The 27,449-nt window shown below is 40.7% G+C and overlaps 1 protein-coding gene across 10 annotated transcripts in view; it reads left to right on the forward strand.

The window, feature by feature from the left end:
• Positions 1–27,449, forward strand: part of BBX (BBX high mobility group box domain containing) — a 140,589-nt gene that overhangs the window by 51,739 nt on the left and 61,401 nt on the right. For all 10 annotated transcript variants that reach the window (XM_058822550.1, XM_058822554.1, XM_058822544.1 and 7 more), the window contains exons 3-4: positions 23,269–23,439; positions 24,956–25,198. In XM_058822550.1, the coding sequence (XP_058678533.1) occupies positions 23,278–23,439; positions 24,956–25,198 (405 nt within the window). In that variant the 5' untranslated portion in view covers positions 23,269–23,277. The remainder of the gene's footprint in view (positions 1–23,268; positions 23,440–24,955; positions 25,199–27,449) is intronic.

Genomic DNA, 27,449 nt, shown 5'->3' on the forward strand with positions numbered 1-27,449 from the left:
ATAGCGCTGGCAGCTAACAGGGCTCTTTCTGTCCTTAAACACAGCGCTGACAGGGAGCCTGGCTGCTGAGTCAGCAAATGTCAGGCTTGCATCACTACTTCCAGGAGTGCCTGTCGAGGGAAGGCATGTTTTCTCCTCATGCAGTTTTGTGTTCATACACTTTCTCTATTTATTAGTAAATAGCAGGTTGTCAATGCAGAATTTTCATTTTGGAACATTCCACTGACTGTATGTAGTTAAATAAATCCAGGTGAGATTTTGAAACGGTTCAGAATAATAAAAGGGTATATGTATGTCCGTGCTGGAGTTGAAATGCCTCTCATTTCTGCTGTTTGCAGAATTTGAGACATCAGTGTGTTTATATATATATATATATATATAACATGTAGGTTGCTGTTGCAAATAAGAAGGAAAATTTAACAAGAAAATGCATCTTGTGAAGTATAAAGTAGGAGTATGAAAGATTTCACAGAAAGCTTACATTTCCTTCTTGTTTGTTCAGGTTATATGTTTGTGTGTATATATATATTTAAAAAAGATAACACATATATGAAGGTTTTTACCATACATATTTTTCATCTTGCATATTAAATAGGAGGCTTGAGAATTTCCCCTCCAGGCGCTGAGCTTATGGAAGTAAAATCTGAGCCCTTTCCAATGTTTTTCTCTTTGTATCTTTGTGGTTCTGTCATTCTTTGCCCTGAGCGTTCTGGGCTGGGAGGGGACCCACAAGGCTCATCAAGTCCAGCACCTGAGGGAATGGCTCGATTCTGTGGCTCTGTTGTGCCCAGTGTGTACAGGCAGACTTGTGCAGTGTCAGCTGCAAGCGTCCTGCATCTCTGGGAGCAGCTCCATAGGCTGGCTTGGGGAAATTTGGCAGAGCAAAGGGACTGGGCCCAGGAGTTCAGAATAGTCTGAAAGAACCCAGGAATACACATATGGAAATATGAGTGGTTTTTCAACTCCCGTTTCACGGCTGTGTTTGTAAACATGTCCAAGCTATATCAACCTGCAAGTGAAAGTAACTTCTGGTTATATGGATAATATTGGGAATTAGTATGCCTTATGCCAAGCTTTGTTTTAAAGAGAAATTCTATTTCATGAGAGAGTTAACCTGTGAAACTCAAGGTTTTTCTTTTGAAATTCATTATCAATCAGGTATCTGAGCAGCTTTTTTACTATTGATCATGTTCTCCCCAAAGCGAGAAGCTATGGAGAAAGGAGGAAAGATTTCTTTTGAAACTCAGGATAAACCCACTTTCTTCTCAGTCCTTTCTCACTCCCTTTCTTGGTGTAGTGTAAAGCAGGTAGCAGCAATCTGTCCTAATTCTGATAGATCCATGAACATGTCAGTAGGTATTCAGATGTGTTGCTATGCCTGTGTTACTTCCCCTTTTTGGCCTTTTTTTCTTTTTTTATCCCTCACCCTCTTGAAGTATCTTAGGAGTTAGCAGGCAAGGTTTGGGATCCATTGAGGGGGAGAGGGGTGATGGTGAAGAGCATTTCACTTTCTGTAGTTACATACTCTGTGTTTAATTTTCAGACAGTCCATGTGGATAAGCCCCTAAGAGTTTGGGGAGAACTGCATTTTCTGGTTTGTGTAATTCTGAGCTATACCAAATATCTGTGTTGAGTCAAGATAGTTTTCAGATCTCTGGTTTCTTTGAGAACATTTTCCAGTTGGAGATTGGCTTCTGTGTCAGATACTCTTTTTAAGCTGTGAGATGCTTAGGTCAAGGATTTTGTTGCTTGAGAATTTGAAGACCATATGTGAAACGTAGGAAGTTCTGTTATTGTACAACTCTCTCCTGACAAAAGCTTTTTCCTGGGATTATGTTGAACACCAGTGGCTCTTAGTGAGCCAGTACATGAGCCTGAGCCTCTTCTGTGGCTGTTGTGAGCTACAGGGATACACCTGCAGGTCTGCTTGCAGTTCCCACGTGTTTGATGGCATTTCTCAAACTTGATCTACTTTGAAGCACTGGCAGACTTGGTCATTGCTTTCAGGCTAAGCAAACAGGTGAGGAGCATCCTGATGAGCCTTGGGAGTGGCCGTGCAGTTCACAGTTACTTGTGTCTCTGGGGCACTTCTGTTTCCCATGGGGAAGGTGCCTGCTTGGGTCCTGGGAGGCTTCTGAGCCCTTGGCTCCAGACTTGAGCAGGCATCTCTAGTTTGCAGCATTTCCAGACTATAATGTCTTCCCCAGGAGTAATCTCTTTGCTAGAGATTGATGGATACTCCAATTAACATCGGATTTAGCAGCAGTTGCCATTCATCCAAGTTTCCTGCTGGGGGAAGAAGGTGGGTAAATTTCACCTCCTGTCAAGCCAGAGGTAATGGTTTTAGAGCTCAGGGGACACAAGGAGTTCATTGATAACTTAGATCTACTAGTTCCTAGATCCTGTAGGTACTGTTGATCGGTGTAGTCAGCTGAAGAAGGTGGCCTTGCTGGGCTTGTGGCCTGTGACTTAAAATAGGTCAAGAGTCAAGATTGTGGTGGTTAGTTATGGCATTTAATACTGTCTCTCTGTTCAGGAAGAGGCCTGCTTCCCCATTTTCCTCCAACTCAAGCTTGTAACTTTTATATTAATATTGTCTTAATTTAAATCTCAGCCAGTCCAGTATTGCGCCATTCTCCTTTAAACATAAATTGAGGTGTGCAGGGCACACACAGAATTCCAGATAATCCTTGTTTGTTTTTGACTACTGGCAACAACTTTGTTGAGTTAGGATGAGATGGATCACCAGTATCTGGCCACCATCTGATGATGTGTCTGAGCCTTTTAACAGTTCATTCAGTGATGAACAAACGGGCTGTGTAATGTGTCGCTGATCTGCAACCCTGTATCTCAAACTTCAGCTGTAGTAGGAGAGCTGTCTGTTCCTATGGCAGTGGGCAGCCCTCTGCAGTCACTTCGCAGGTGCTGCTGTGTCCCTCTTTGTGTCATCATGAGAGATGCATTAAGAGCTAGCTGTTGTGTGAGGTACGTGGCCAGGCATGTGGTGGGACACACCATGCAGAGTTTTCACATGTGGAAAATTCCTGATGGTCAGTGCTCTCTGGAATGTGGTGAGTGTTATGGTGTGAACAGCAGTCTGGTGCTCCCATGGGATGGACCTTGCAGCAGATCACAGGATAGGGGTGTTTTGTTGATTGGGTGTCTGCAGCTTCTGCTGGGAATGCTGTTGTCCCAGTGGTGAGGTGAAGTAGATAGACTCCATAAATCCCCTTTCTTGGAATTTTCTCCATTCAAATCTCCTATCATTTGGCTTTCATAAGGGAAAAATGTGCTTGACCTGGCTTTTGCTGTAGGCCAAAGTGTGCATGTATAGTCAGCTACACAGCTCACCTGCTCAAATTACAGTAACTTAGTCCTGTTTCTAAGCTCATAAATCCATTTAACCTAAATCAAAGTAGTGAACTCTCTAAATTATTTGTCTTAGAAGGCTTCAGCTTTGTGGATTCTTTGATCAGAAATCAGCCTGGTTTTTGTGATACGCTGACAGTCACATGCCATGGATGTAAATTCCAACATTGGTACAGCTGTATTTCCCTGGCATCCTCTGAGCTTTGTGGTGTTAAGGAACAAGCCTAAGCTATCTGAGAGTAAACAAGTCTGCCTGAAGTAAGAACTGAAAACATCTGAGTTAATTTTAGTTAACTGTTCCTGTGTAAATAAGGGCTTGTTGTATATGTAAGATAACTTCCGTAGCCTAAAATGTAGAAAATTCTCTTTGCTGATGTGAATTTTTGTAATGGTGTTTGAAAAGTTATGTGACACAGGTAGTCCAGAGAAAACAAAATGTCAAATACCAAACAGTCACTGAGTGATGTAATTGCTTTCTAATCTGATGCAGAACTTGCATATAGTGCATCTTGACACTGAGCTCTAGCAGGCTCCAGCATAAGTGGTCTTCTGAGATAAATCTTGTTAGGATTTAATGTCATAAAGCAATTCATAATTCAGAAGAGTCTCTCTCTCCAGGGGTGAAATTCCCCACTCCTGGCTCTTGTAAATATGTTTATACAGTAAAATAAACAAATTTGATAGAGGTAGAAAATACAAAAGTTGTATGTGTTAAACTGTATCCTAGCTGTTCCAATTTAGTAATTTCACTGTATGTATAATACAGCAGAGTAGAAAGTCTGATTTCTGGCAAATTACTTATTTTATACTTTCTCCAGTGAGACCATTTTAAAACACTGCATTTCATTATGCTTTTATTGTGCAAAGCAATAAGAACTGCATTAGAACTTTTTCAGATAGCACTTAAAAAACCAGCGAAGTCAGTCTTTCTTCATTGAACATCCATTCAAAGTGATAACAGTGCATACAGGATGCTCAGTTAGCATCTACAAAATGTGAAATTACAAACCTGAATGTATTTTTTTTATTTGTCCTGACTTACCTATTTTATTAATCTTTGGCTTTGCTGGAGACTCTTTGTGGTGAAGAGCTAGCTGCTCCAGAATGAAGGCATGGAGTGATTCAGTAGTGGTTTTCAAACATTATGTAAGCTGTCAGTTTGCTTTTCGTCTTTCTGGATCTTTCTCCTGCTATAAGATTTTATTTTCATAACTTGGTATAGGTATTATAGGTCATTATCTCTGTTGTGAAGGGTGTTTTTCCATGAAGCACAGAAGGCAGAGTCTCTAATTGTCTGAGGGTGAATAAGAAAACCCTTTGAATACAAAGGTGTCAGTAGTTCAGTAATGGTCTGTATTCCTAATTCTCATGCACGCTGATTTAAATTAGCTTTGAGTCTAAGCTTGGTGTAATATATATTTGTGTATAGTTTCTCTGGTATCATAATAGAGACTTTTGGGCTTTCTTAGCAAAACAAGACAAAGAGGTAGAAAAGTAACCTGGTATTTTTGTTTGGTGTGATTGCTTTTCTTCTCCAGAGAGATGGTTTTGTGGGTCTGGGTTTTTGTGTGTGATGATTACCACACTCGGCTTGTTTATAATCTTGACCATGCTGTCCAATATAGCTGCTGTCACATCCCCCCTCTCCACAGGCACTTGTGTATCAATCTCAGAGCAAGCATCTAAATAATAACTGGAAGGAGTTAGTCTTTAAGGCCTTTTTTGTTTGAGGGCGGGATTTTTTTGTTTGGTTTTGTTTTTTTTTTTTTTTTGCTTATTTATTATGCATCTTCTCTCCTGATGACTTTAGGCTGCTTTGGAGTCAGTTCACTGCTGTTGCAGGTGTGAGCCTTGCAGATGGGAAGGTGTGCAGAGGCCCTAGCTTTAAGCCCTTGGAGAGGAGGCTGGCAGTGCACTGAGAGTGGGCATTGTGGAGCAAATGGGGCCGTGTATGGCCCCAAGCTTGGCACTGCTCTGCAGGCAGCTGAGTCTGTTTCAAGTGAAATCTCTGCTGACTTGGGTGACGTAGGAAGAGCGCTGAGTTATGTAGTGAGGGAAGGAATCTGCAGCATAAAAACCCCAGTGCCTCGAGTTTGATGCTGTAGCTGGAAGCACTTGTCAGCCCTGCTGCACAGATGTCCCTCTTGGACGTTGGAGGTTTGCCCACACTCGGCTTCCTGCAGTCCCTTATGCAGGGAAGGGAAGGGCCCGAGATGCTGTTCAGCTCTCCTGGTGGCTCTAACAGGGTGTTTTGTCCTGTGGTAGCTGCAGGCAGAGATGTGGGTGACAAAGCCACTCACCTGCCGTGCGTAGTGTGATCGAAGGAATGCTGAGATGGCAGCTGCTGTATTGTGCAGGGTGTTTTCAAGGAAAGCTGCCTTCATAAGGACACAGCAGGAGTAAGGAGACTTGGCTGTTAGTGTTTGGGTGCATTGTGGGCTGCTCATTATTCTTTATTCATCAGCGCTGGGTGGTCAATGTCGTGTCCATCCGGCTTCTGCTCCCCTCTGTTCCAGGCAGTGGGTGAATGTTCTGAGCAAGGCAAGGTTTGAGGGAGGGTTGATGGGCAAGTAGTTTTCCTTCTGCAACAAGTGAGTTCACTGCAGGAAAGTGAAAAGGTGGAAGGTGGCTGTTATTGTTCTGCTCTGTAATTTAAATCTCTCTGCTGTGGTTCCTAATGCAAATCTCTCTGCTGTGGTTCCTAATCAGAAAAGGGAGTCTGATCAGCTTTCAAGAAAAACTGAAAGCAGATTTGCCACATTTGAGTCAACCAAATTAATGGCAAATAAGAGCTATCCTGTGATCTTTGACTTCATTGTATCATTTACAATTACTTGAGCATGATCAATTCCTTCATTGAAAACTGACTGTACAGCAAATCATTATTAAAAAGATAAACCTCAATGACATTGCTGTACCCCTCAACAGAAAAAAATGGAAAATTCTTCTCTATTCAGAGAGCTTAATTCCTTAAATGTAGAGGAAGGGGTTTCATCAGCAATTACTCTTTTTACATGAATAGTTTTGTATTGATAGTTTTATTTCAGTAAACTTTATTTTGACTTGTCTGCAGGCACAGCTGCCACTTCTCCTATAGAAGAGCAGCTGGATGTAAAACCTTGGGTTTATGACCTGACATGTATACATATTTAGATGTAGATATGTCTTGTCTAAACTTATATCTGTATTTCCATCTAGAAATATATGCATAAGCATAATAATACAGTTTGTAAAGCTCATTAAAAGTTTGGAGGCATTCACAAGTACTGCATTCTATATGTGTTACACAATCAGCAAAGATTCCCAGTAGTGATCAAAAGAACTAAGAAAAACAGTATTTCCATCTTTGTTTCTCTGTGGTTATAAAGATAGGAAGATAAAACCCATAAAGCCTACCTGTAATCTTAACTATCCAATCTTGTTTGAGGTGTGTCTTACTTGTGAAGTGGCTTTTTTATGTTGGCTGGAAGTTTATTGTTTTGGTTTTTCTCTGCTGGAGAACTACAGGAGCAGTTTTCACCACTCAGCTGCAGCCAGAATGTTGGAGTTTTTTTCATGAAGCCACTTTTTCTTTCACTGTTGGTTAAGAAATGTGAGTTTTAAATAGGTAATAATAAAAACAAAATGAGAACCCAAAGTTTAAATAATCCATTTTACTAAAAGAACTTCTCCTTTCAGTTTTTATGGGCCTCTGGTACTTTCTTGGGGGTTCTCCAGAAAATCTTGCCAAAAGGAGATCTAATGAAACAGTGCAAGCCAATATCCTCTACTTGTGTCAACGTTGTTTTTGACTACTGCTCTTCGGTTTACAGTTTTACTCAGTATTTTTGAGGTGTACAAGGCATTATTAAAAAAGAATAACTGACAACAACAAATCCCCAAATTAAAAGGCAGATGTTTTCCACACTTTTCATATTCACTCACACGTTTTCATATGCACTCAAAGAGCTGAATCACAGATTATGGGACTTGGCAGCAGAGGGAACCTGTGTTTTATGTTGTGTTAGTGCTCTCCTTCCAGACCTCAGTGTTTCTTAGGAATGCCTACGTCAAATGTTTTCCTACAGTTCTTTTTCTTTTGCCTTTTTTCTTAAATCATCCCTCTGGCTGGTTGTGTTGTACTGGAAGTTGCTGTTGCTGCCGTGGGTGGTCCTGAGGTATCCTCTTTCAGCCTGTAAATGTTTTATATTGAATACTTTGCCTTTACGTTTTGGGAATCTGCCTTTGCTGTCTCTGGATTTCTCCTGCAGGGATAGGCCTGTGTGCTGGAAGTGTGAATTAAAGATAATTGTCTGTGGAAGTGATCTACTTTTTCCTGTGAGCTGACTTTGCCCTTGTACTAAGAATGTTTACAATGATGAGAACTCATTTGCACTTCCTAAGCTTTAGCCAAATGTTTGACTTGTTATAATTTAACTGTGATATAAAGCAAACTGTGGTATTTAATGCCAACATCAGGAAGAGTTACCAAGAGCCAGTTTTCACAAATCTGGTTTTAGGGATGAGTCATTTAATCTGATGCAATGAAAACAGAAAAGATGTTGAAGCACAGACATGTGAGTTCATCTTCCACTTTTCATGTTCCAGAGAAAAAATTTTCCTATCTGGAGGAAATTTTTAAGCTGTCTGCAGTGTTAACTTGTAACTTCATGAACATCCCAAACATCAAGAGTTCAGGAAAGTGTTAACATTGATCATGGAAAAACGGGTCCTTACAACCCACTGAACTAAAGGAGTCTCTCTTCTGAGTTCATATAGTGGTGTGAAGAAGGTAGGGTTGACCAAATAACCTGGCACATCCACAGATAAGTCTGCTTCTTTCCTTCACCACATCATTGCAATTTATGTCAGCAGAGGAGCTCGGGTCACAGATAATGACCACAGGTGATAGGATGTACTCACTCCAAGAGCACAAGGAATAGTAAACTGCATAACAAGTATTCAGAAGCCTGCCATTGATACCCAGAGTATTCAGGAGATATCCGTCTGTTTCCCCAGTCTTTTGAAAATGTTGGATACACATGGAGATAATTTTTTGAGAGTGATGAGAGCCTAAATGGGTTGTGGTTTGTTGGCTCATATTTTAAAAACTTTTTATTAATGAGGTTTGGTTTTTTTTCAATTTGTTTATTAAATGACAAAAAGGGTCCAGCAATGTGAGTAGTATTACATTGTGAATGGGCATGAGGAGATGAGGACAAAGTGTTTCTGTGTTGCTGCTTAATGACGGGTATGTGTTCAAGTTCACATATGCATGAAATCCACCCATTCTGAGAGGGCTTCATTAAGGCCCAGCCTTTAATAAGCAAGGATCCACAGCCATGTTTGAGAGCTTTTTGTGTTCCAAAGTGCCCCTCCAGTAAAATCTCTTTAAAAAGAAAATAAAAATCTCTCTCTGCTTCCTGCAGAGGTTTCAGTGCAGACCTAGACTACTCATAGTAGGAACTGTCTCAGGTGATTTCCACTGTTTGATTCTTGAGTGGGCTTGCAGTGATATTTTTTGTGTCACCATTCAAGGCTTGTGAAAGACCCATACACCCCAGAGATAGCTGCCAAATTAATGTATCCTGTGGCAATTCTAGAGTATTGCAAAGGCCTTCCACCTGTTTTCTCCCAAATTGCAAACTGTGGCAAACAGAGCAAGTTATTTTAGAAATTAGATTGGAAAGTCCTGTCCAAGCTTATTGACATAATTTGGAATCTTCACTGATTCTGCTAAGTTTTTGTGAGCAAAATATACGTGGTTGTTCGTCCAGTTGCTTACCAGCTCGTCAGGGACCTAGACTTTCAGGGAAAACTTGTTTGTGTTTAAACCCTGGAGCCTAGAACAATAGACTTGTGAATAACCTGTCCATTGCAGACCTCCCAGGATGGCAAACATCTGGATTTTAGGCTTTGTTCGTTAGATGTTCATTATTTGATGAGGAAGCTCACCTGCTTCTTCTTCTTGTCTTGCTTGCTGAGGTTTTTTTAGAGCTTGCCTTAGAATCACAGTAACTTCTTGTTCTTCCCCCTATTGAAAACCAAGCTTTTAAAAAATTTAGAATGTAGAGGAAAGCTTGGACTCATATTTTCAAACACAATTAAAATACCTTACTGTGTTTAGATTTCAGGGATTTTTAATTTTTAAGTGGGGCAGAGGAGTTTGCAAGCTTCAGTTTGTAGTATTGGGTAGCTTCCTGAAAGGAACAGGAAGGGTTGAGGCAAACTGGCTGTGCTGCTTGTTCTCCAGATACCAGTATTTCCAGCTCTTCTGCATTTGGAATTGCTGGCAAACAGGTTGCATGGTTGTAATCTCAGGTCACCACAGGTCAAATGAAACAGAGTTATCATTCTTGTGGATCATGCAGGCAGAAGAAATCAGACTCTGAGGTGTTTCATTGTGCTCTAAGGCACTAAGAAACATCTGGGAAACAGCAGGCTGACTGACCTCAGCCTGGTCACTGAGAGGACTGCAGCACTGGTCCTCCTGGAAGTCATTTCTAGATACATGAAGAGCAAGAATAGGACAGGAAACAGCTAAACATGAGTTTACCATGGGCAAATTCTTCCTGAGTGTGAAGAAGTGGTGGAGAGAGAAAGATGTTAGCAAAGGAGAAGCAGAGGACCTTGTTTACTTTGATGGTACCAAGTTTTTTGACACTTCCATTAGCATCCCTGGAGCCAAATGAATTCTCCCTAGATGGATTGTTGGATAGACTGCAGTGTGTGGAAAAACTGGCTGTGCCAACATTGAATTGGCAGAGAGTTATTGGCAGTGCTCCTTGGGGGCTGATATTGGTGCCAGTGTTTAATATTTTCATTGGTGGTACAAATGACAAGTTGGAGTGCACTCTCAGCAAATCAAAGGTGACACCGAATTGGTGGAAGTAGTGGATTACAGGAGCTGCCATTCAGAGGAACTTGAGAAAGTTGATGTGGGCTAGCAGGAGCCCAAGACGTTTAACAAAAAGAAAGGCAGAAAACAGCTTTGCAGAGAAGCTCTGGTGATCATAATGGGCTGTAAGTTGACTAGAATTCAGCAGCAAGACCCTGTAGCCACAAAAGCAAAGTGTAGGCTGCGAGCAGGAGTGTGACAGCAGGCTGAGAGAAGGGTTTTCCTGCTCTGAGCTCCTGAGACTGAACACCCATACAGAGCAACTGTAGGAGCACTGTCAAGGGCCACTCTGGGGTTGGGTCAGAGCGTGTGACATACCAGGAAAGGCTGTGAGAGCTCCTTGTGTTCCACCTGAGAAGGCTGAAGGGATACTCCAGGTGACTCCAGCTCCCTGTAGGATCATTATGAAGAAGAGGGACTTTGATTCCTTTTAGAGATGTCTAGTGAAAGGACAGGCATGAGGTAATTGTCAGAAGTTTCAGATGGGGAAATTTGGGTTAAGCATAAGGAAAAATACCCTCCATTGTGAGAGTGATGAAAGAGGTGGTGGAATCTTCAATCTCCTGAGTGAGGTCCTGAGCAGTGTGGTTCAGCTTTGAGCCTTGAGCAGGACTAGAGACCCCCAGCTGCTGAATTTAGTATTTAATATTGCCCTTTTCTTGGAATATTAGTGCATGAAAATTAATAACTGTATTATGGTATTTTAAGAGGAACAATGCAAAAGTATTTTTGTGCCTAAATCTTTCACATGCAGCTTATGTCACATTTCTAGCTTTAGATCTTCAGAAGTGGACGTTGCTGAATCCTGTGATTGTCTTTCTATGAATTAAAAATAAGCCAAGTCTCTTTCTCCTTAAAAGAGACTGTTATGTTCAGCAGAACTCGAGGTGGTGATGCATTTTTGCACATGAGCATGCATATGCTTGAGAATGGGAGCATTGTCTACAGCCCTGCTTACTTTTGATGGTTTAGTTCAAAGCTTATCTGCGAGATTGTTAGGGAAAAACTCTCAAATGTCTTCTAGCATCAAGCTACCTCCCTGGCAAAGAACACATTTTCTTGGTATCTTGTTTTCTTCAGGAATTTGAAGTCATTCATACTCAACATCCATGGAGCTTCAGGAGAATATGGCCATAATGCTACAGTGAATTGCCATCAGTGAAATACAGGTCTACTCTTACACATTGTTTGCCATTATATGGGGCTGTGTAGCTCATATTGATACATATGTAGCTGTGAATTAAAGCAATTTTAAAAATTATGGTATGAAAGTAAAATTACTTTTTAAAAAAATTATAACCTGTGTGGGTTTGATCTTTAGACCTTTTCTATAAAAAAGTACTGTAAATGTCCATGCAGAATTTTAGCTCACATTTCACCAGCAAAAAAGAGCAGTAGACTCACTGGTGATGTGTAGCATCCTGGGGGAACTGCTTTGCTAACTTAGCTTGTATCATTTTAACACATGGGCTCTTAGATGGGACGCACCTGGGGGAATGCACAAAGTACTCTCATCGTAGAAAGAACCTGGAGCAGTGTAGGCCAAAATTTCCATGCCCTTTTAATGGATTAAAGGACAATCAACAACTGAATTAGCTGAGTACAGTGATTTAGGCAACGGGATAATGGAACTATAGAACTTTAAATTATTTTGGTAGGTGTTTAAAGGGGAGTTTAAGGTGCTAAATAGCTGGGGCTGCTTTATTGAGGTTATATATGGAATATATAGCATTCTACCTTCTGAGGGCTTTTAAAGTAACATTGTTTATTCCTTTCATCTGTGTCTTATGTAATTATTTTTTTTTTACTGTTTCAGCCATTGCATATGTATGCCGTGTTCTTGTGTTCGGGGGCAGCTTTGTGATTTCCTGCATCTCCAGATCTTTGTGTTGCATTGTGTCCAATTGCCCAGAGGGAGTTGCCCTATCCTGTAAATTTTCCAGGCCTGTAGATGGGTTATTACACCGAGGCTGTTGGATGAGCCCTGGATCAGGGAGGTTCATGGTGTGTAAGGGTTGTGAGCACTTTGAGGAGTGGGAGCCAGGGCTGGATCTCGGGTGAGGCGCTCCCAGGGCTGTCCATTGGAGTGCACGAGCAGGTGGGGCTGCCCAGCGAGCTCCTTGCTGTCAGTGCCAAGTGGGATGGTACTGCTGAGCAGGGGCTGAGGGGTGCAGGGGCAGCACTGTGGCCCTGCCAGGTGCATGAGCTGCCTGTCACTCCTCTGCATCCTCTGAGCTCCACGGCTCTGGGGACGCCTGCCTGGAGCTGCATCCAAAGCGTGCCTTGCTGGGCAGGTGTAATGTCTCTGCGATTACCCATGGAACAAGCACACAAAAAGGCTGCTGAATGTGAAAGTTTTCTTTTCAATTTCTTTGTTTTCTGGAAGGGAGAGACAGCAGAAGGGAGCAGGGAACTGGAAAAGCTCTCTTCCCATGAATTTATTTCTGACCTTTTGTCTAAGATTTTTCATCTCTGTTAGACTCTTTCCAAACTGCAAAAGTCAGGAAGATGCAATGCTCACACCTTTTGTTCAAGTCCTTTGAATTCAAGACAGAATTAATAAGATTGAAGCATTTTTACATTTTTTTCCCCAGAGAATTTGTTTCTGCCACAGCTAACAAGTCTTTCAGTAGAATAATAACGAAGATGATGTTTGGTTATGATATGTTTTTAACTTTGGCTCTGTCTCAGCCTCTGAGTTCTAATACTTTTTCTATAGCCATAGGTGGGCACAAAATTATTTGTGTGTTACTGTAGCTGTGCAAAAGTATATTACAGAAATAGAACCATCTTACTTTTGGGCTCTCAGAGGTTCGTTGTGAAGAAGCCCAGATACTTTCCTTGATTGGTTGGCTGCCTGACAGAGTCTTCCACAATTTTCCAGGTGGAATGGAAGCACATATAGATGTCTTTCCAGACATGTTAAATTCAGGATTTGATATGCTCTGCGTGTTTCACACAGGTTGTCTGCATGGGACACATGGGCGGTTTGATGCTGTCTTGGGCACACTACTGCGTGTGCACAGTTAGCCATTTTTGAGATACCTGGGGAGTCCAATTCCTTATACTTGGAGAATAAGAGGATATTTGAGATGGGACACGGAATACATGAAGTAATTGTTCCCATTGTGAGACTGCTATGTTAAGTAGTCAGATTTTGCTGAGTATTTTAAATTTTGGGCCTGTGTAATATCACAGGTTGGGTTGAGTGTAAAGGAAAAACTTTTTGATACGGCACTGTGGATTTTTTGCTTTATCCAGTGTAAGGAATGCTTAGAACATGCATTTTCTTCAGGATTTTCTTGTGTGATTAGAATCAAATCAATCAGAATTGATTTGACACCCTAGTTATTTACAGACTTCTAACAAGTCACAATTTTCTCATAAGAAGTCATTGAGTTCTACTGAAAAAGTTCTATGTAATACTGACATTGGTGTCTTGTTTCCATGGGTAAGAGAGGGATAAGGTTGGGGTTTTTTCCCCCTTTTGCAATTCTTTAGTTCTGAAATCAGCTGTTTTCTGGCCCAAATTCAGTTCATCAGAATGCTCAAACTTAGGCTTAATTCAAACATCTGTTTACCATTGCACAGTCAAGAGTCACATTATAAAATAACAGGAAGCAAATGAAATAACGAACTTTCTAAAACTTTTAAGGATAAGGAAAAGGGAAGGTTTATTTTTAAATTCCAGTGTGAAATAAAAAATAGCCACTAGATGGCACTTGAAAATTGCGTATTAATATAATACATTTGCTTTCAAAATCATTACAAGTGTTCATATACCCAAAACATTTTCATGTGGATCTGCATAGCTCTGAGAGACAGTGATACTTCTGGAACTAGAATTAAAGTTCCTTTAGCATCTCTTTCTATGATCAGACTAAACCACTGCATTAAGGAATCTAGTCTGAATTAAAAGCTCATTCCTGAGTCTTAAAATGCTGCCTTTAGCAAGATGATAAATATGAATATAACTGATAAATGTGTGCAGATGTGTGTGATTCCTTACTTTTAAAGGAATCGCAGAATTGCTTAGGTAGGAAAAACCCTTGAAAATTATTGAAGTCCACCATTAAGCCATGTCCCTAAATGTCACATCTACATGTCTTTTAAAAGACTCCTGGGGTGCTGACTCAACCAGATCTCTGAGCAGCCTGTTCCAATGCTTGACAACCGTTTTGATGGGAAAGTTTTTCCTTATATCCCATCTAAACTTGAGGCCATTTCCTCTTGTTTGTGAGAAGAGATTTGTAGCCATTTCTTTCAGCAAAATTCTGCTCTTCTTGGCATTTTGTTTACCTACTTGGGTTATGCCTAATTTGAGATACAATGTATTTTGACAAAGTGTTGCTGGTTTAAATATGGTCAATAGCTTGGAAATTAACTCAGAGTTTGGTAGGGAGGGATTCACAGAGGAAGCAGACTCACAAGGGTTCACTTCTCATTTTTGGCTTTACACACCCACCCCTCTTGGTAAAGGAAGAGGATGAAAGGTGATTGTGACAATTCAATACTGAAGAAAATATTTTAGTAGCCTAGAATTTATTACTAAGTCAGTCTTGCAGTATTTCTGTTAGTGAACATGGCACAAGCCCCTTTTATTTGAAATTCTTGTGTGTCTTTATGGTTGTTTCTGAGATGCATAAGAGTTACATTACCATGATTTATGGGCTTTATGTTGGAGATACACAAAGCTGAGTAAATACTTTCTGTAGCCATTAATTTGATTCTTTTTCCATAGGAGTAGTGGATAGTAGCTGTACAAGGGAATGTTTAGATAACTGCCTTAGCCTATTGCACTTGAATTGAAGACAGCAGAAGTAGACAAAGTATAATATGGGGTTGTACAGGGATATTTTATGGCCTATTAAATATGTACTAAGGGAGTAATTCATTCATTTGCTCATACAGCTGTATATGGTTCCCCTGACACTGGTGGTAATTATGAGTGAATTTTATTATGAAAGCTCCGTTAGGCACATGGTAAAACTTAGAATGGGTTACAGTAGTGATGGACACAGCTACACTGTCCTGGTTTTGCAGAAGATACTGGGACACAATCAACAAGAGGTGAAAAGGAGAGTTGAACAATTTTACCATTCAGCTCCCCCTGCGATGTCTGCTGCAGGAACATCTCCTCTTTGTGCTGCTCTGCACTGCACAAAAGCACTTGGCTGTGTTTCTGCCATGACTGCACCCTACAGCAATTCGTACGCCTGCTAATCACAGATAAAAACAGAGCTTTGGGAGTGGCAAGTCTAGAACATGTACTTTTTTACTTTTCTTTCATTCATAGGGTCTCATCCTCCAAAGGCTGTGAGCAGAACTCCAGGCTGTCATTCTTCTTCACATAAAATTCCAATTTGACTTTGATTTCTTACCTGATAGGCCCTTCAGTGAGGAAGCTGTTGCTGAACTGCAGATGCCCTCCTGGGAATGATCTGATGAGAATGTCCATGCACTGAAATTCATTAAGTGTTTTGTGTGGCCATTTTGCCTGTGAGCTCACTGGCTCTAAAAACCCTTTATGCTGAGATTAAGCCTTTAGTGACTTGCAAAAGCTAGAGAGCTAGAACTCCTGGTGATCCAGGTAACAAATCACAAGGACTTTCATTTTGCAACATTGAAATAATGGGGAATGCAGGAATGACAGCTGTCTTTCTAGAAAAGCAGCTCCCCATGTAGGCCCAGGTAGTCTTGCTTAGACAGGAACACAAAGCAAATTTTTCATGGTGTGCTCTCTCAGCTCAAACTTGCTGAAAGTCAGTGTTTTTTTGGATTGTGCTGTTGCTATGGTCTGTGATGCCCTGCAGACAAGCACTCATCTCCTGTCTGAGAGGTGGTTGCTCTTTTCAGTCTATTCTGTGAAAAGTGCTCTGCTGATGAGTTACTCTGGTATCAGTAGAGGGCTCTGAAGCTGTTGTTATTATCTCCTCTCTTGTGGGAGGAAGTATTGCAAAGTAGGTTGGGCTCTGCTGCCTCTGTGTTTTGAATTTCAGGCATTTATTCTGTTCACCTTCCCAGGTTCCTTGGTGCTCTCTCCTGTTGCAGCTGTAAATGTAGAAACAAAAAGAAATGCTGCTTTGGAGCAAAAGGATTGCCAAAATTTCCAGGCTCTGTGGGCTACATCTCCTTCATCTAGGAGCAGAGCCATATTTAGTAGTGCAGGTGTGCCAGTGTGTCCCTCTTCTGGGTGAGTGACTTCACCTACATGTGCAGGAGGCCTGGCCCTGCTCCCTGGTTTGTGGTTCCTTTGCATTTGCACTGCACAGAGCATGCAAGGAGAGAACCCCCTACCTGCTCTCCAGGAGCTCCAGGCAAAGGAAGTTACTAGGCCAATAATCCAGGTGCCTTGTTCCTGCAGATGCACAGGGTTGTAGGCAGACCTGCTGGTGATCCTTTGGCATGCAGGGTGGTTAGCACCTGGTGTCCAGAAAGGTGCATGTTACCATAACAAATGCTTGTCTTCTGCACTTCGTGACCCAGACATTTTGGCTAGCAGAGTGTGTCACTGGAGCCTTGCTTGGTGAAGTAAGCATAGCTGTAGCCTGTGACTTACTGGGTTTCTGATGTTTGTGTTCCTGCCTCTGCAGTTGCTGAAGTCTGAAATGAGTCCTACAATAGCAAATGTCCTACTGTAACTTAAATTGAAGACCACAAAAAGTCCTGTTATGGTTAAGACTGGAGTCTTCAGACACTGCTTTTACCTAAGTGACTCTAGGCTCCTGTTAATATGCTTCTGTTTGAGTAAAGATGTTAGTGATTTGCAGCCCCAGACCTTTTTCTGCAAGGCAAGCTCTTCCTTTGATTCTTTCCATTCATCTGCACCAGTGAGCCACTTCACAGAGGCAAAAGGTGTTACAGTGAGTGCAGTTGTTTAACATAGAGTGTTTTTCCTACTAGACAAAGCTTGCTTGACTTCTTTGCATTAAAAAATGCCAAAGAAAATATTTCTTGTTTTGCATGTCTGAAGGAAAAGAGAAAGAGTAGAGTTGAAGTTCAAATTCTATTGACTTGTGTAATATGTTGCTTTTCTTCCTCTTTGGCAGGTATGAAATGGATACTTAAACCCCCCCCCAAAAATTAAAAAAAAATGCTGTTGACATTTTTCTGTGATCTTGGGGTTTAATTTTATGTATTAGAGAAGAAAGCAAGCAAGCAACTGAAATCTGAGTTTGAGAATAAGGAACAGTTTAAAATAATTTCTGAAGATGGAAGAGTATGTCATTAAAAATTAACTAACACTTGTAGCTGTGTTGCTAAGTGTTTCATGTGGTGACAGTCTCTCCCAAACCTCCACTGGCAAACAGGACCCCATTGAGTCTCAGCATGTCCCCCATTAAACCATCGCATCTCTGAAAATTAGAAAGCTCATTAATGGCTTTCTGCTGTGAAGCAATAAAGAGTATATTCACTGAATGGTCAGCAATTAGTGCCTACTAGTTTTTGTCTTACATTATAGAAATATTCTGGTTGATTTATTCCAGAGCTAAAAGAAACTTATTTGAAAAAAAAAACACGCACTTTGTATTTGTGTAGGTGTATTTTCCAGCCACAATCTCCTTTTGCTTTCATGTGAAAATTCAAATACCTCTTCAGCCCGCTAGACTGCTGAGAACATGAACTCATTTCCCAGTCTCCTGCTTCTTTATTGAAACAGCTCAAGTCACTGACTCAGTAGTCCCCAAAACAACAAGCTATTAGTGTCATAGTCCACTCCTCTCTTTTCTTATTAGCATTTGTTTTTATCATGTAGTAGAGAACTTAGATAGTGTAAAACAGAACAGAAAGTGTGGAAAATCTGCTTGAAACTCTGCCTTTGCTCCTTTGTACCAGTAATCTTCATTGAGTCAACCAAGAGCCCAGCTGGCCTCCAGAAAATGTGGGGGTTTTTTCAAGGTAACAGGAAATCTGAAATTTGTTTCCACTGTCCTCATGGAAATGAAAGTTACTGAAGCTCAGATGTTGTTCTATGGAGAATCTTCCAACAGGGAACATGCCATAGTCACAATCCATGGGGTTCTGCTTTTGCAGGTCTTGCATTTCTTTCTAACCTGTATTACAACAAGTGCCTTAGAGCACTTGGCTGCTTTTGAAGACCTTTATAAGGATTTTGGTGTTTATGGATGTAGTTTATCAAGTGTAGCTTATTTAGCACATGCAGCATTTTCAGTGGCTGATCAACAGTGGGATGAGATAGTCCCAAAATTAGTATTGCTGAATTAGTACTTGGTCACCTGTGTATAAAAACTTTTATAAATAACAGAGGAAGATAGCAGAAAAACAAAACTTAGTATTACCAAATGTAATCAAATGCTTGTTATTAATGAACATTTTTAAAAATGAAGACTTGTAAACAGTTATGTATTTGAAATAGAAACAGAGGCAGTAAAAGCTAAATGTTTCCTCCCCTGCTTTCCCTCCATCCACCTCTTTTCTTAAGGAATATTTTTTTCCTCTGAAGCTCTATTATCTATACATATTTATAAGACATCCAAGAAGAGTGTGATTCTTTGATTAATGTTTCTAGGAGCAGAAGGACAGCCAGCACACACACACACACACACACAAAAGGAAATTCTTAACTTTTTTGTACTGATGTAATAGTTCTGTAATGTTTGGTCTGTATATGCACTAAAAGTAAATGTAGAATGTCACCCTGAAGGTATCTTGCTGTCAATGGATCATGAATGTCAGCCTTGACAGGTATCCTCTGGTGACATTATAAAGCATATGTGGCTTATTTTAAGGAAAGTTGTCCATACCTTTGTCTTGCCTTGTTAAAATATTCCTACTTTCTCCCTAGTGTCTGTCACTTCATTTTTGTCATCCTTAAGCTGCGAAGTAACTTGTAAAATCTTGTTGCCTGATTTTAATAATTTTTGCCCTTGCAAACTTCTAAAAGCCATTACATCTGCCTCAAAAGATACATTATATTTTTACTGATATCTGTAGAAGAAATTACTCCTTTTTTTTTTTTGTGTTCTTGTTCATAAATTCCAATTATTGCAAACTTTGCACATCAGGTGTTGTGTATCTTCTCTACTTTTTAAGCCCAAATCTCTCAAAGATTTGGCTTATTGTGTGACTTTCTATGGACCTTCTCAATTGCCAAGCTTAAATGTGTGCTTCAGTTCTTGCAGGGTCCAAGTCTAGCTCTTTTTTTAAAAGCATGCTGGTAGAGATGCTTGCCAGTACTTGAGGATCCCTGAAAGAGAAACAGGTGGTATTTTTGCTTGCTTCTGTTTGCCAGCTTCCAGTCTGTCATATAAAACAAGCAGCTAACGTGCTATTGATGATGTGTCAAGGGGAAAAATAATTCAGATAAATAAATAGAATCTTAAGAGTCAGGTAACTGGATTCCATTGATGTTTTGCCATTTAAGAAGTAAATAATTCCAGTAAAGCTTTCATTGTCGTTTAATCATAATCATGCATGCATTCTGCTACATCTTGCCAAAAGGAAAATGTCCATGTTAGGTGTAATTTGCATTTGCCTGGATTTTTTTTATGGGTTTCTCTCTAATTATGTGAGTATGTTAATATAGCAACAATTAGGAGACAAATGCCCATGAAGTGCAGGCATATTAAATTAAAAGATGAAGCAATCCAGAGAAAACAAGTTTACCACACTATGTTGGCATCCATTTTTAACAGGAAAAGTCACATGTGATGTAATAAAGAATTAGAACATTTTTCATTATGCCAATCCTATATTTGACAGAGAGGCATCAGCAAAAAGTGCACCAAAACAAAGTCTCTGAGAAGTCTCTGAAATCTCTCTCTCCCTGGAATGTAGGTCAGAACTTACAAGGACCTGAATAAATAAATATGGGGAAAGAGGATTTGGAAATACAAAAGTATATAAAAATGGAATATGACCCACCCTTAAAGGAAAGGAAATAATTTTATGTGTTTGTTATTAATTGCTTCCTATTTAGAGGAAAGAAGAGCAGCCATAGAGGGTCACGTACATAGCTTGACATACTTGAGAAGTGAGTGACTTCCAGGCCATGATGTAAACATGAAGTTTGAAGTCTGTCTGTTGCCTCAGTCCTTCCATCAGTGGGGTCAAAATCAGCAGAGGTTTTGTTGTTGAGCATTGCAGAGATTCTTTCCTAAGCAGAAAGAGTGATTATTATTCTGTGGCAAATGGTACTTGCATGACAGCTAGGATTTGACTGACTCTTGTGTTGTAAAATTATTCACAATTTATTAAAACAACCTAATGAACATCCCTTGAATTCCTGAACTGAGTGTACATTTTTATTTTAGCACTAATGAGCTTTGATAAATTAATTTTAGTGATGAGAGTTTAATACCTAGCCTTCATGCAAGGAAAACAAAAATTATTTATGAGCTCAGCTGTGGTGAAGAGGTGTAAGGTACTGAGAGCCCCTTAGGAATTTGCAAGGTGCTTGGCTCTGTGCTGCCTTGCCAAACTCAGCACAGAGCATAGGCAGGGTCTCAGGGGTGATGGAGAGCACATGTAAAATACACCTAAGTCCTGTGAAGTCTTCCCTTACTCATCCTTTTAAGGGCAGCAGACAGAGAGGGGCCAGCTCTAAAGGTGGTACTGTTGTTGGAATAGCCCTGAGACTTCAGCTGAGCTTTGTAAAGAAGGATCATGGAGCGCTTCTCAAATGTTAATTTAGTTTCACACTAACAAGGTAGAAGGCTACTAGTAGTACTCATCATACTGAGGACTGAGTGTAGACAGAAGCCATATGATTAGTTTATGGACATGAGTGGTGAGGGCTGGAGTAGCTCTCCCTGTTGTACTGTAGTGTATTTATCCTGCTCAGAAATAGGCCACATGCTTTATTGGCTGCAGTAATAGGCAGATCTGTATCACTTAGCAATCTCTGAACGAACCTCTGCTGCCCACGGGAGCTGAAGTTCCTGCTTGAACATTAACTCATGATTTGTGTGTGAAAATACCCCAAACAAAAGCAAATGGTGGTTCAGCACTTTAGGAAGAGAGACAGATGGAGAGCACAGTGCAGTGTGGTACATTGCAGAGGTCACAGTGGGATAAAAACAATTTCAAACATACATTTCCTGATACTGGATTGTGGCTTAATTTTCCACACTTTAATGGGGTTTTTAAAGACAAAATGGTTTGTGTGTTCGGATGTGTTTTTTGCAAGTCAGGATGGATGAAAAATTTAGGTAAAATGGTGCCTGGTTATGTACTGTATAAAACTCCCTGTAACCTACAGAAGTTGGTTACAGATAATGAACAGAGGAGTGCATGATACAAAATCAAAGTTTAAATGTTTTTCTAGGCAGATGTGGATACCGAAGTATGTCACTTAATGGGACAAAGTTACTAAAAAGTTACAGCATTTCCTTCATGAGTAGTGGGGCAGATATGCTGACAAGTGGGGAAGATCTAACAAACTTCAATATACGCCCAGGAAAATGCTATTTTAAAATGTAAGTTAAAATTTGTGAACCTCCTTCCTTCAGGCTTCAGTTGTTCCTCCAGTAAGCACATCTGCTTACTTCAGACACAGTAAGTGGTGTCTGAAGGTCCTTCAGCTTTCTGCACTCCTGAAGTCTGCAGGGGAAGCAGCTGCTTATGCATGTTTCTGGTGCTAGCAAGGACACATTGCCAAAATGCTGGTGAAGTTAACCAACAAGAAACACCTGGAAGAGATCATCCAAAACCAGAACTAGTGCTCACTAAGTGTAGGAATGTGGCTGGAGTGGTGCAAGATGGTTCTTGGGGGGCATTTGCCCCAGAGGTGGCACAGTGGCTCGGACAGCTGGTCTAAGTGCAAGTGTGGTAGCTTTCTTGTGTGGCCCTGCAGGGTGAAACATTAGTGTTGCACCAGGCATCTTACAGAAAGCAGCATCCTAAAATGCACTGTGGCCTTGCAATTAGAAGGTTTGATTCTTTCTGTGCCCTTTTCCTGAGGGTCAGCAACACAGCCTGTTCTGGCTTTGCCTATGGGATCAGGGCTTATGCTGGTACTTTATCCTGCTGGTGAGAAACTCATGTAAGACTGCATCAAATTTATTTGCTTTATTGGATAAGATGTATCTGGCTAACCACTCTTAAGTTTGTTTTGATGTTTGTGTTATTTTCTTGGAAAGCTAGCCATGCTCCCATCAGGATTGCCACTGATACTGCACTATGCTAACAGAAGGCTACAAGGGACCAGGCTCTGGGCTAGGAGCACTTGCTGTGTGCTTCAGTACTTTGATGTGATGAGCTGGTTTTATTTGTTTATATATATTAATTTGTCCTTTAGTTGGGTAGCGCATCTCTTAAGTCAACCCTTAAACTGATACTTTGGATGCATTAAGCATGTATTTTTTTAAGAGGTAGTTCTGAGGTATTTTTTAGATACGGACACACACACAACTAAATATGATTTGTCTTCTGCATGCACTTGGCTCAGCACATGCTTTTTGTTTCCTGTGCAGTACTTTGAAAATGTCAGCATAACTATCTCTGGTTGTTTGCTTCAAATCTGTTTATTAAAATTCACTTATCTTAGGGACTCAGATTTCCCTATTGCACCTTTTAATGGCACTGGACAAATCCTAGCTCATAATATCATGGGGCTCTGTATCAATACTGGTGTATACAAGTGTATTAACACATGAGTGTATGGTGATATGTTCCACTGTGAGAAAGAGGGATGTCCTGACATTGACATTTGTAGTGGCAAAATATGAAAAGCTGCAGTGGATATATGTGTGAGAGAGCTGTGGAGTCACTCACTTGACTTCTCTGCCATCCTTCAGACAGGAGCACATTTGAGAGCTGGCTTAGCTGGCATCCTTACTTCATGCTCTTAAATTTTGTATTGGTAGTTACTCTAGGCATTACGTGGAAGTGTTAAGAATGCATAAAGTATATCCATGCTTATGTCGATAATTGGAATAAATCTCTATCTAATATCTTGCCAGAAAAATCTGAGAGTCTTGCATCATATATTTGCCACTGGTTTGATGGTCATTTATGCCTAAGGGTTTGTTGTGAATTTTTAAATATTTTTTGCATGACAGGTCACAGTAATGAAAGGCAGTAGTAGGAATAAGGATCACTCAACAGAAGGTGAAGGAACTGGGAAGAGACCAAAAAGGAAGTGTCTTCAGTGGCATCCCCTGCTGGCCAAGAAACTCCTTGACTTCTCTGAAGAGGAAGAAGAGGAAGAAGAAGAGGAAGATATTGATAAGGTAGATTTAATTGGATGCTTTGACCCAAGATGTTTAATGATAGATCATATTCTCCCTAGCTGTGTTCTATATTTTGTGTTGTCTTGTTCTCTTCTGTGAAGAAACAGCCAATAAAAAGGGATGCAATGCCGTGCCCATAAGGTTGTAAAGACAAGAAAGTGAGTTGTTAATCATGCTTTTAAAATAGTGGACAAATTTTTGTAGATTGGAATAGTTTTATCTGCTTTGTATTAATAATGTGTTGGACGTCCTAATCTTGATTGCTCTAAGTGGGTTTTTGACGTTCTTTTTTTTTTAATTGCATATTTTACACATGACTTTGGCTTGTGCCTGGTATCTGCTTCTAGTGGCTCTAAAGAGCATACCAAACTAAAAGTTTTCATTCTTCTTTGTTTAAGATTAAAACTGCAAAGATTAAAAAGGGAAAAAGAAGGAAAAGGCTGAATACAATTTTTGCTATCTTCGCATGTGAAATTCAATTTATCCTCCAGAGTACTGAGTGTACAGCAGAAGTAATCTGTCTCTGGTTTGACACTTGGTGTTTTGGTATTGTTCAGTCACGCTGACCTTACCCTTTTTTAATGCCATGTGGCACTTCACACATTTCCAGTTAGACTCATTCTCTGTAACCAGAAGTGGGAACTGTTTCTGCAGATGTGACGATTGCATCATGTGGATGGCATTCATATCTGTTTCTCCTTGGTGCCTTCCTAAGGCAGGAATGGAAAGGTCAGTGTTGAGGAGACTCCCTTGAGCCATACACTGAGAGGGTGACCCTGACAAGGATAAGCAAGAGCCTGATTCTGTGATGGTGCTTTCTGTTGATCTTACCGGTCCTTTCACAACATGGTATAAAATAGCAGCATCACAGTTAGGTAGGAGGTGGTTTTTTGTCTCATGCAGTAAGTTCTGTAGCTCCTCCCTTGTAGGAATACTAAGCCAGCCTGTAAGTGGAGAAAGCACGTTTTGGTAGCGTACTCTGTTGAGATGTGCCCTCTGCCTCTGCTGGGCAGCTTTGTGGTGGCTGCACTGCTGTGCTGCTCACAGGTTGAGCAGTAAGCAGCAGGAGATGGGGAAAAGCAATGGACAAACAAACAAACTGTTAACCTGTTCCTCCTTGTGTGCTCTGTAGTTGTGAACATGAATAATCAAGGTCCAAGGTAGCTCTGGTTGCCTCATCCCCCTTAGATGATTTCTAGGTTGTTAGAAGGAGAGTAAGAAGGATCTTGTCCCTCCAGGCCCTTTAGGACTGTTAGTAGAGAATGATCCTCAGCTTAGAAATTTTTCCACCTGGAAGTTGGCGTTAAGTCTTGCAGAGAGCATGAATGAACCTGGGACCATCAGGTGAGGAGGTTTGGTGTAGAACTCTGCACTGCTGGATGCAACAGACGGCCTTTGGAGACAGCTGTGTGCATCCATGTGCCTCTCCCTCACTCCCATGCGGCGCACACAGTCCCAGTCTTTGTGCAAAACGCGGATAACTGAGCTCACACCGCTTCCCTTTCGGTTCTGCCAGGTGCCGCTCCTTGGCCCTGATGGTTTAGAGCAGGATGCTGATGAGACTGAAGATGACGAGTCCTCAGAGCAGCGAGCTCGCCGACCAATGAATGCGTTTCTCTTGTTCTGCAAACGGCACCGCTCTCTTGTGCGGAAAGAACACCCTCGCCTCGATAATCGTGGCGCAACCAAGATCTTGGCAGATTGGTGGTCTGTTCTAGATCCAAAAGAAAAACAGAAATACACTGACATGGCCAAGGAGGTATGTTCTGTCTGAATGGTGGATGTAAAGGGACTTCATTACATATTGTTGTCTTTTTCTCTGTATATTGAATGTGTTGTGTGGGATCTTTCTCTTCCCTCTGTTCCTCAGCTTCACCATGGGATTATGGTGCCCAGAGCAGCTCCTGTTCTTGCTTTAATTCACTTGATCCTTTGGACCAGAAGGGAAAGCAATTGGTCTGTGTACACAAACTAACCTGGTTCCAGTAGTCATTGTTATAATTATATGCACTTTGTAATTGTATGGCCTGATAATTTCAGCATTAACACAAGGATACTGACCATTGTAAACACTAACATGTAGTTCCATGTCAGCTGACTAGTGATACTTACCTGTGCATTCTCTATCAGTGATGCCAGCTGCTGGTGGACCAAACCAATGGCACAGTCAAGAAATGTAGTCCCTTTTTACCTTTGATGCTAATGAATTAAAAAATTACTAGTGTTTCTTGAGGTACATTCCCCATTAACCATTTTCTGATGAAGCAAGATTTGGTGAGCCCAATACCAAGTCAGAGAGCAGTGCCTAATCAGAGTACGTTAACCAGGAGCAAGGAAAGGAGATTATCCCTGTATTTCACAAAGTATCTTTATGTCAACTTTAAATTCAAATGAGCCTTTTTAAGAAATAGCTGTCTTGATAAGCTGTTGCCAAGAAGGCTGTGGTTATTGATAGTAGAATGAGAAAAACAGAGCCAATTACTTAGGCTGATAACCTGACCCCAAATCAGATCCCTGTGACTACCTGTATGATACAGATTGTGGGTAACCTTTGAATTCAATCTTAATAAAAATAAAGGAACAGCAGTGAGAAGGGAAAAAATCTCTCTCCTTTTTTTTGAGTATTTTTTTGCTAACACACTGTGGGAACTATAGATGGCTGTGAAATGATTGATATTACCCATGCCTGCCCTGGAATCTGAAGCTGTCTGCTACTGTTAACAGGCTGTAAGGTCTGATTGTTCAGTAACTCACGTAAACATGGAAGGGTCCACAAGAAAAACAAAGTGTTTAGCATGGCCGGTCCTTTTTAAGCAGGATCTGTAGGACCTCTGTAGTTTCTCATCTGGGGCACAGTATAGAAACACTCGAGTCTCAGCATTGTCCAACCACTCCAGTTTCATTCTGCATTCCCTGCTTACGAATTAGCGATATTTCTCTAAATGTCTGGAGAAAGGGCAATTAGAAGATTCAGTACAAATGCAGAGAAAGGAAAGATGAGAATAAAGAAATAATTTTTGGAAGAAACAAACCCAATGCGACTGTTTTTCTTAGCCTTTTGTCTTGCTGAAGGAAACTTGTTCATTAAGAAGGAAAATAATTGCAGAACTTCTGTATGAAGTGACAGATCTGAAACCATTAATCATATTGTTATAGAAATCATTGTTCTTGTAGTGATTTTTTTTTTGGCATGAAGAACAAATTGAATATTCAATGTCAAAGCAGAACAATAAATCTAAGTAGTTTACATCATTGTAAGTAGTACTAAGACTATGAACTAGAAGAGAGATAGCATATAATTTTTATTCTTTAAACAGTGTATGTTACAGCAATAATGAGCAGCTATAATGTGCTGTTGAATCCATTTGGGCCTTCTTCACCAACAAGCCTATTCTGTGTGCCAGGATTGGTACTTTTATTGTAACACTTGCTTTTCACAGAACCACAGAATGGTTGGGGGTGGAAGGGGGGATCTCTGGAGATCGTCTTGTCCAACCCACTGCTCAGGCAGGTTCACAAAGAGCAGGTTGAACAGGTTCACCCATAGGTAGGCTTACTGCTGAGGCTGTCAAAAAGAGGTTAATGTCAATTGTAGTGAGAACCACCTGTTGGTCCTTTGCTTTTTCCTCAAGAGAATTTATTTAAAAATCAAGGTGAGTATCTTTGAAAGAAAATAAAAATACCATTGTACCAATGGTCTTCTGTTTGAGTACCTATATAAACTCCATGAGATTTAAGATACAGTGAATAATCTGTTGCTTAAATGTAGCTTTTCAGTGTCCTTTGACTTTCCCTGCACAGCCTGTAGCCACTGTCCTGGCTGGACACACATCTTCCAGGGAACCCTCTGTCATATCTGCTATCCCTACAATGTTTCTTGTATACCCTGAGCATCCAAACCACTCCTGCAGAGACACATGTGGTCCTTCCTGCAGTGGCTACAGTCCCTGCTCTTCTACAGTCTCTAGAATGGTTTTTTTTATTACTTGTTACTATAGCTCCCAAAATCA

This window comes from Ammospiza caudacuta, chromosome 2, assembly GCF_027887145.1.
Source record: "Ammospiza caudacuta isolate bAmmCau1 chromosome 2, bAmmCau1.pri, whole genome shotgun sequence".
Lineage (NCBI taxonomy): Eukaryota > Metazoa > Chordata > Aves > Passeriformes > Passerellidae > Ammospiza > Ammospiza caudacuta.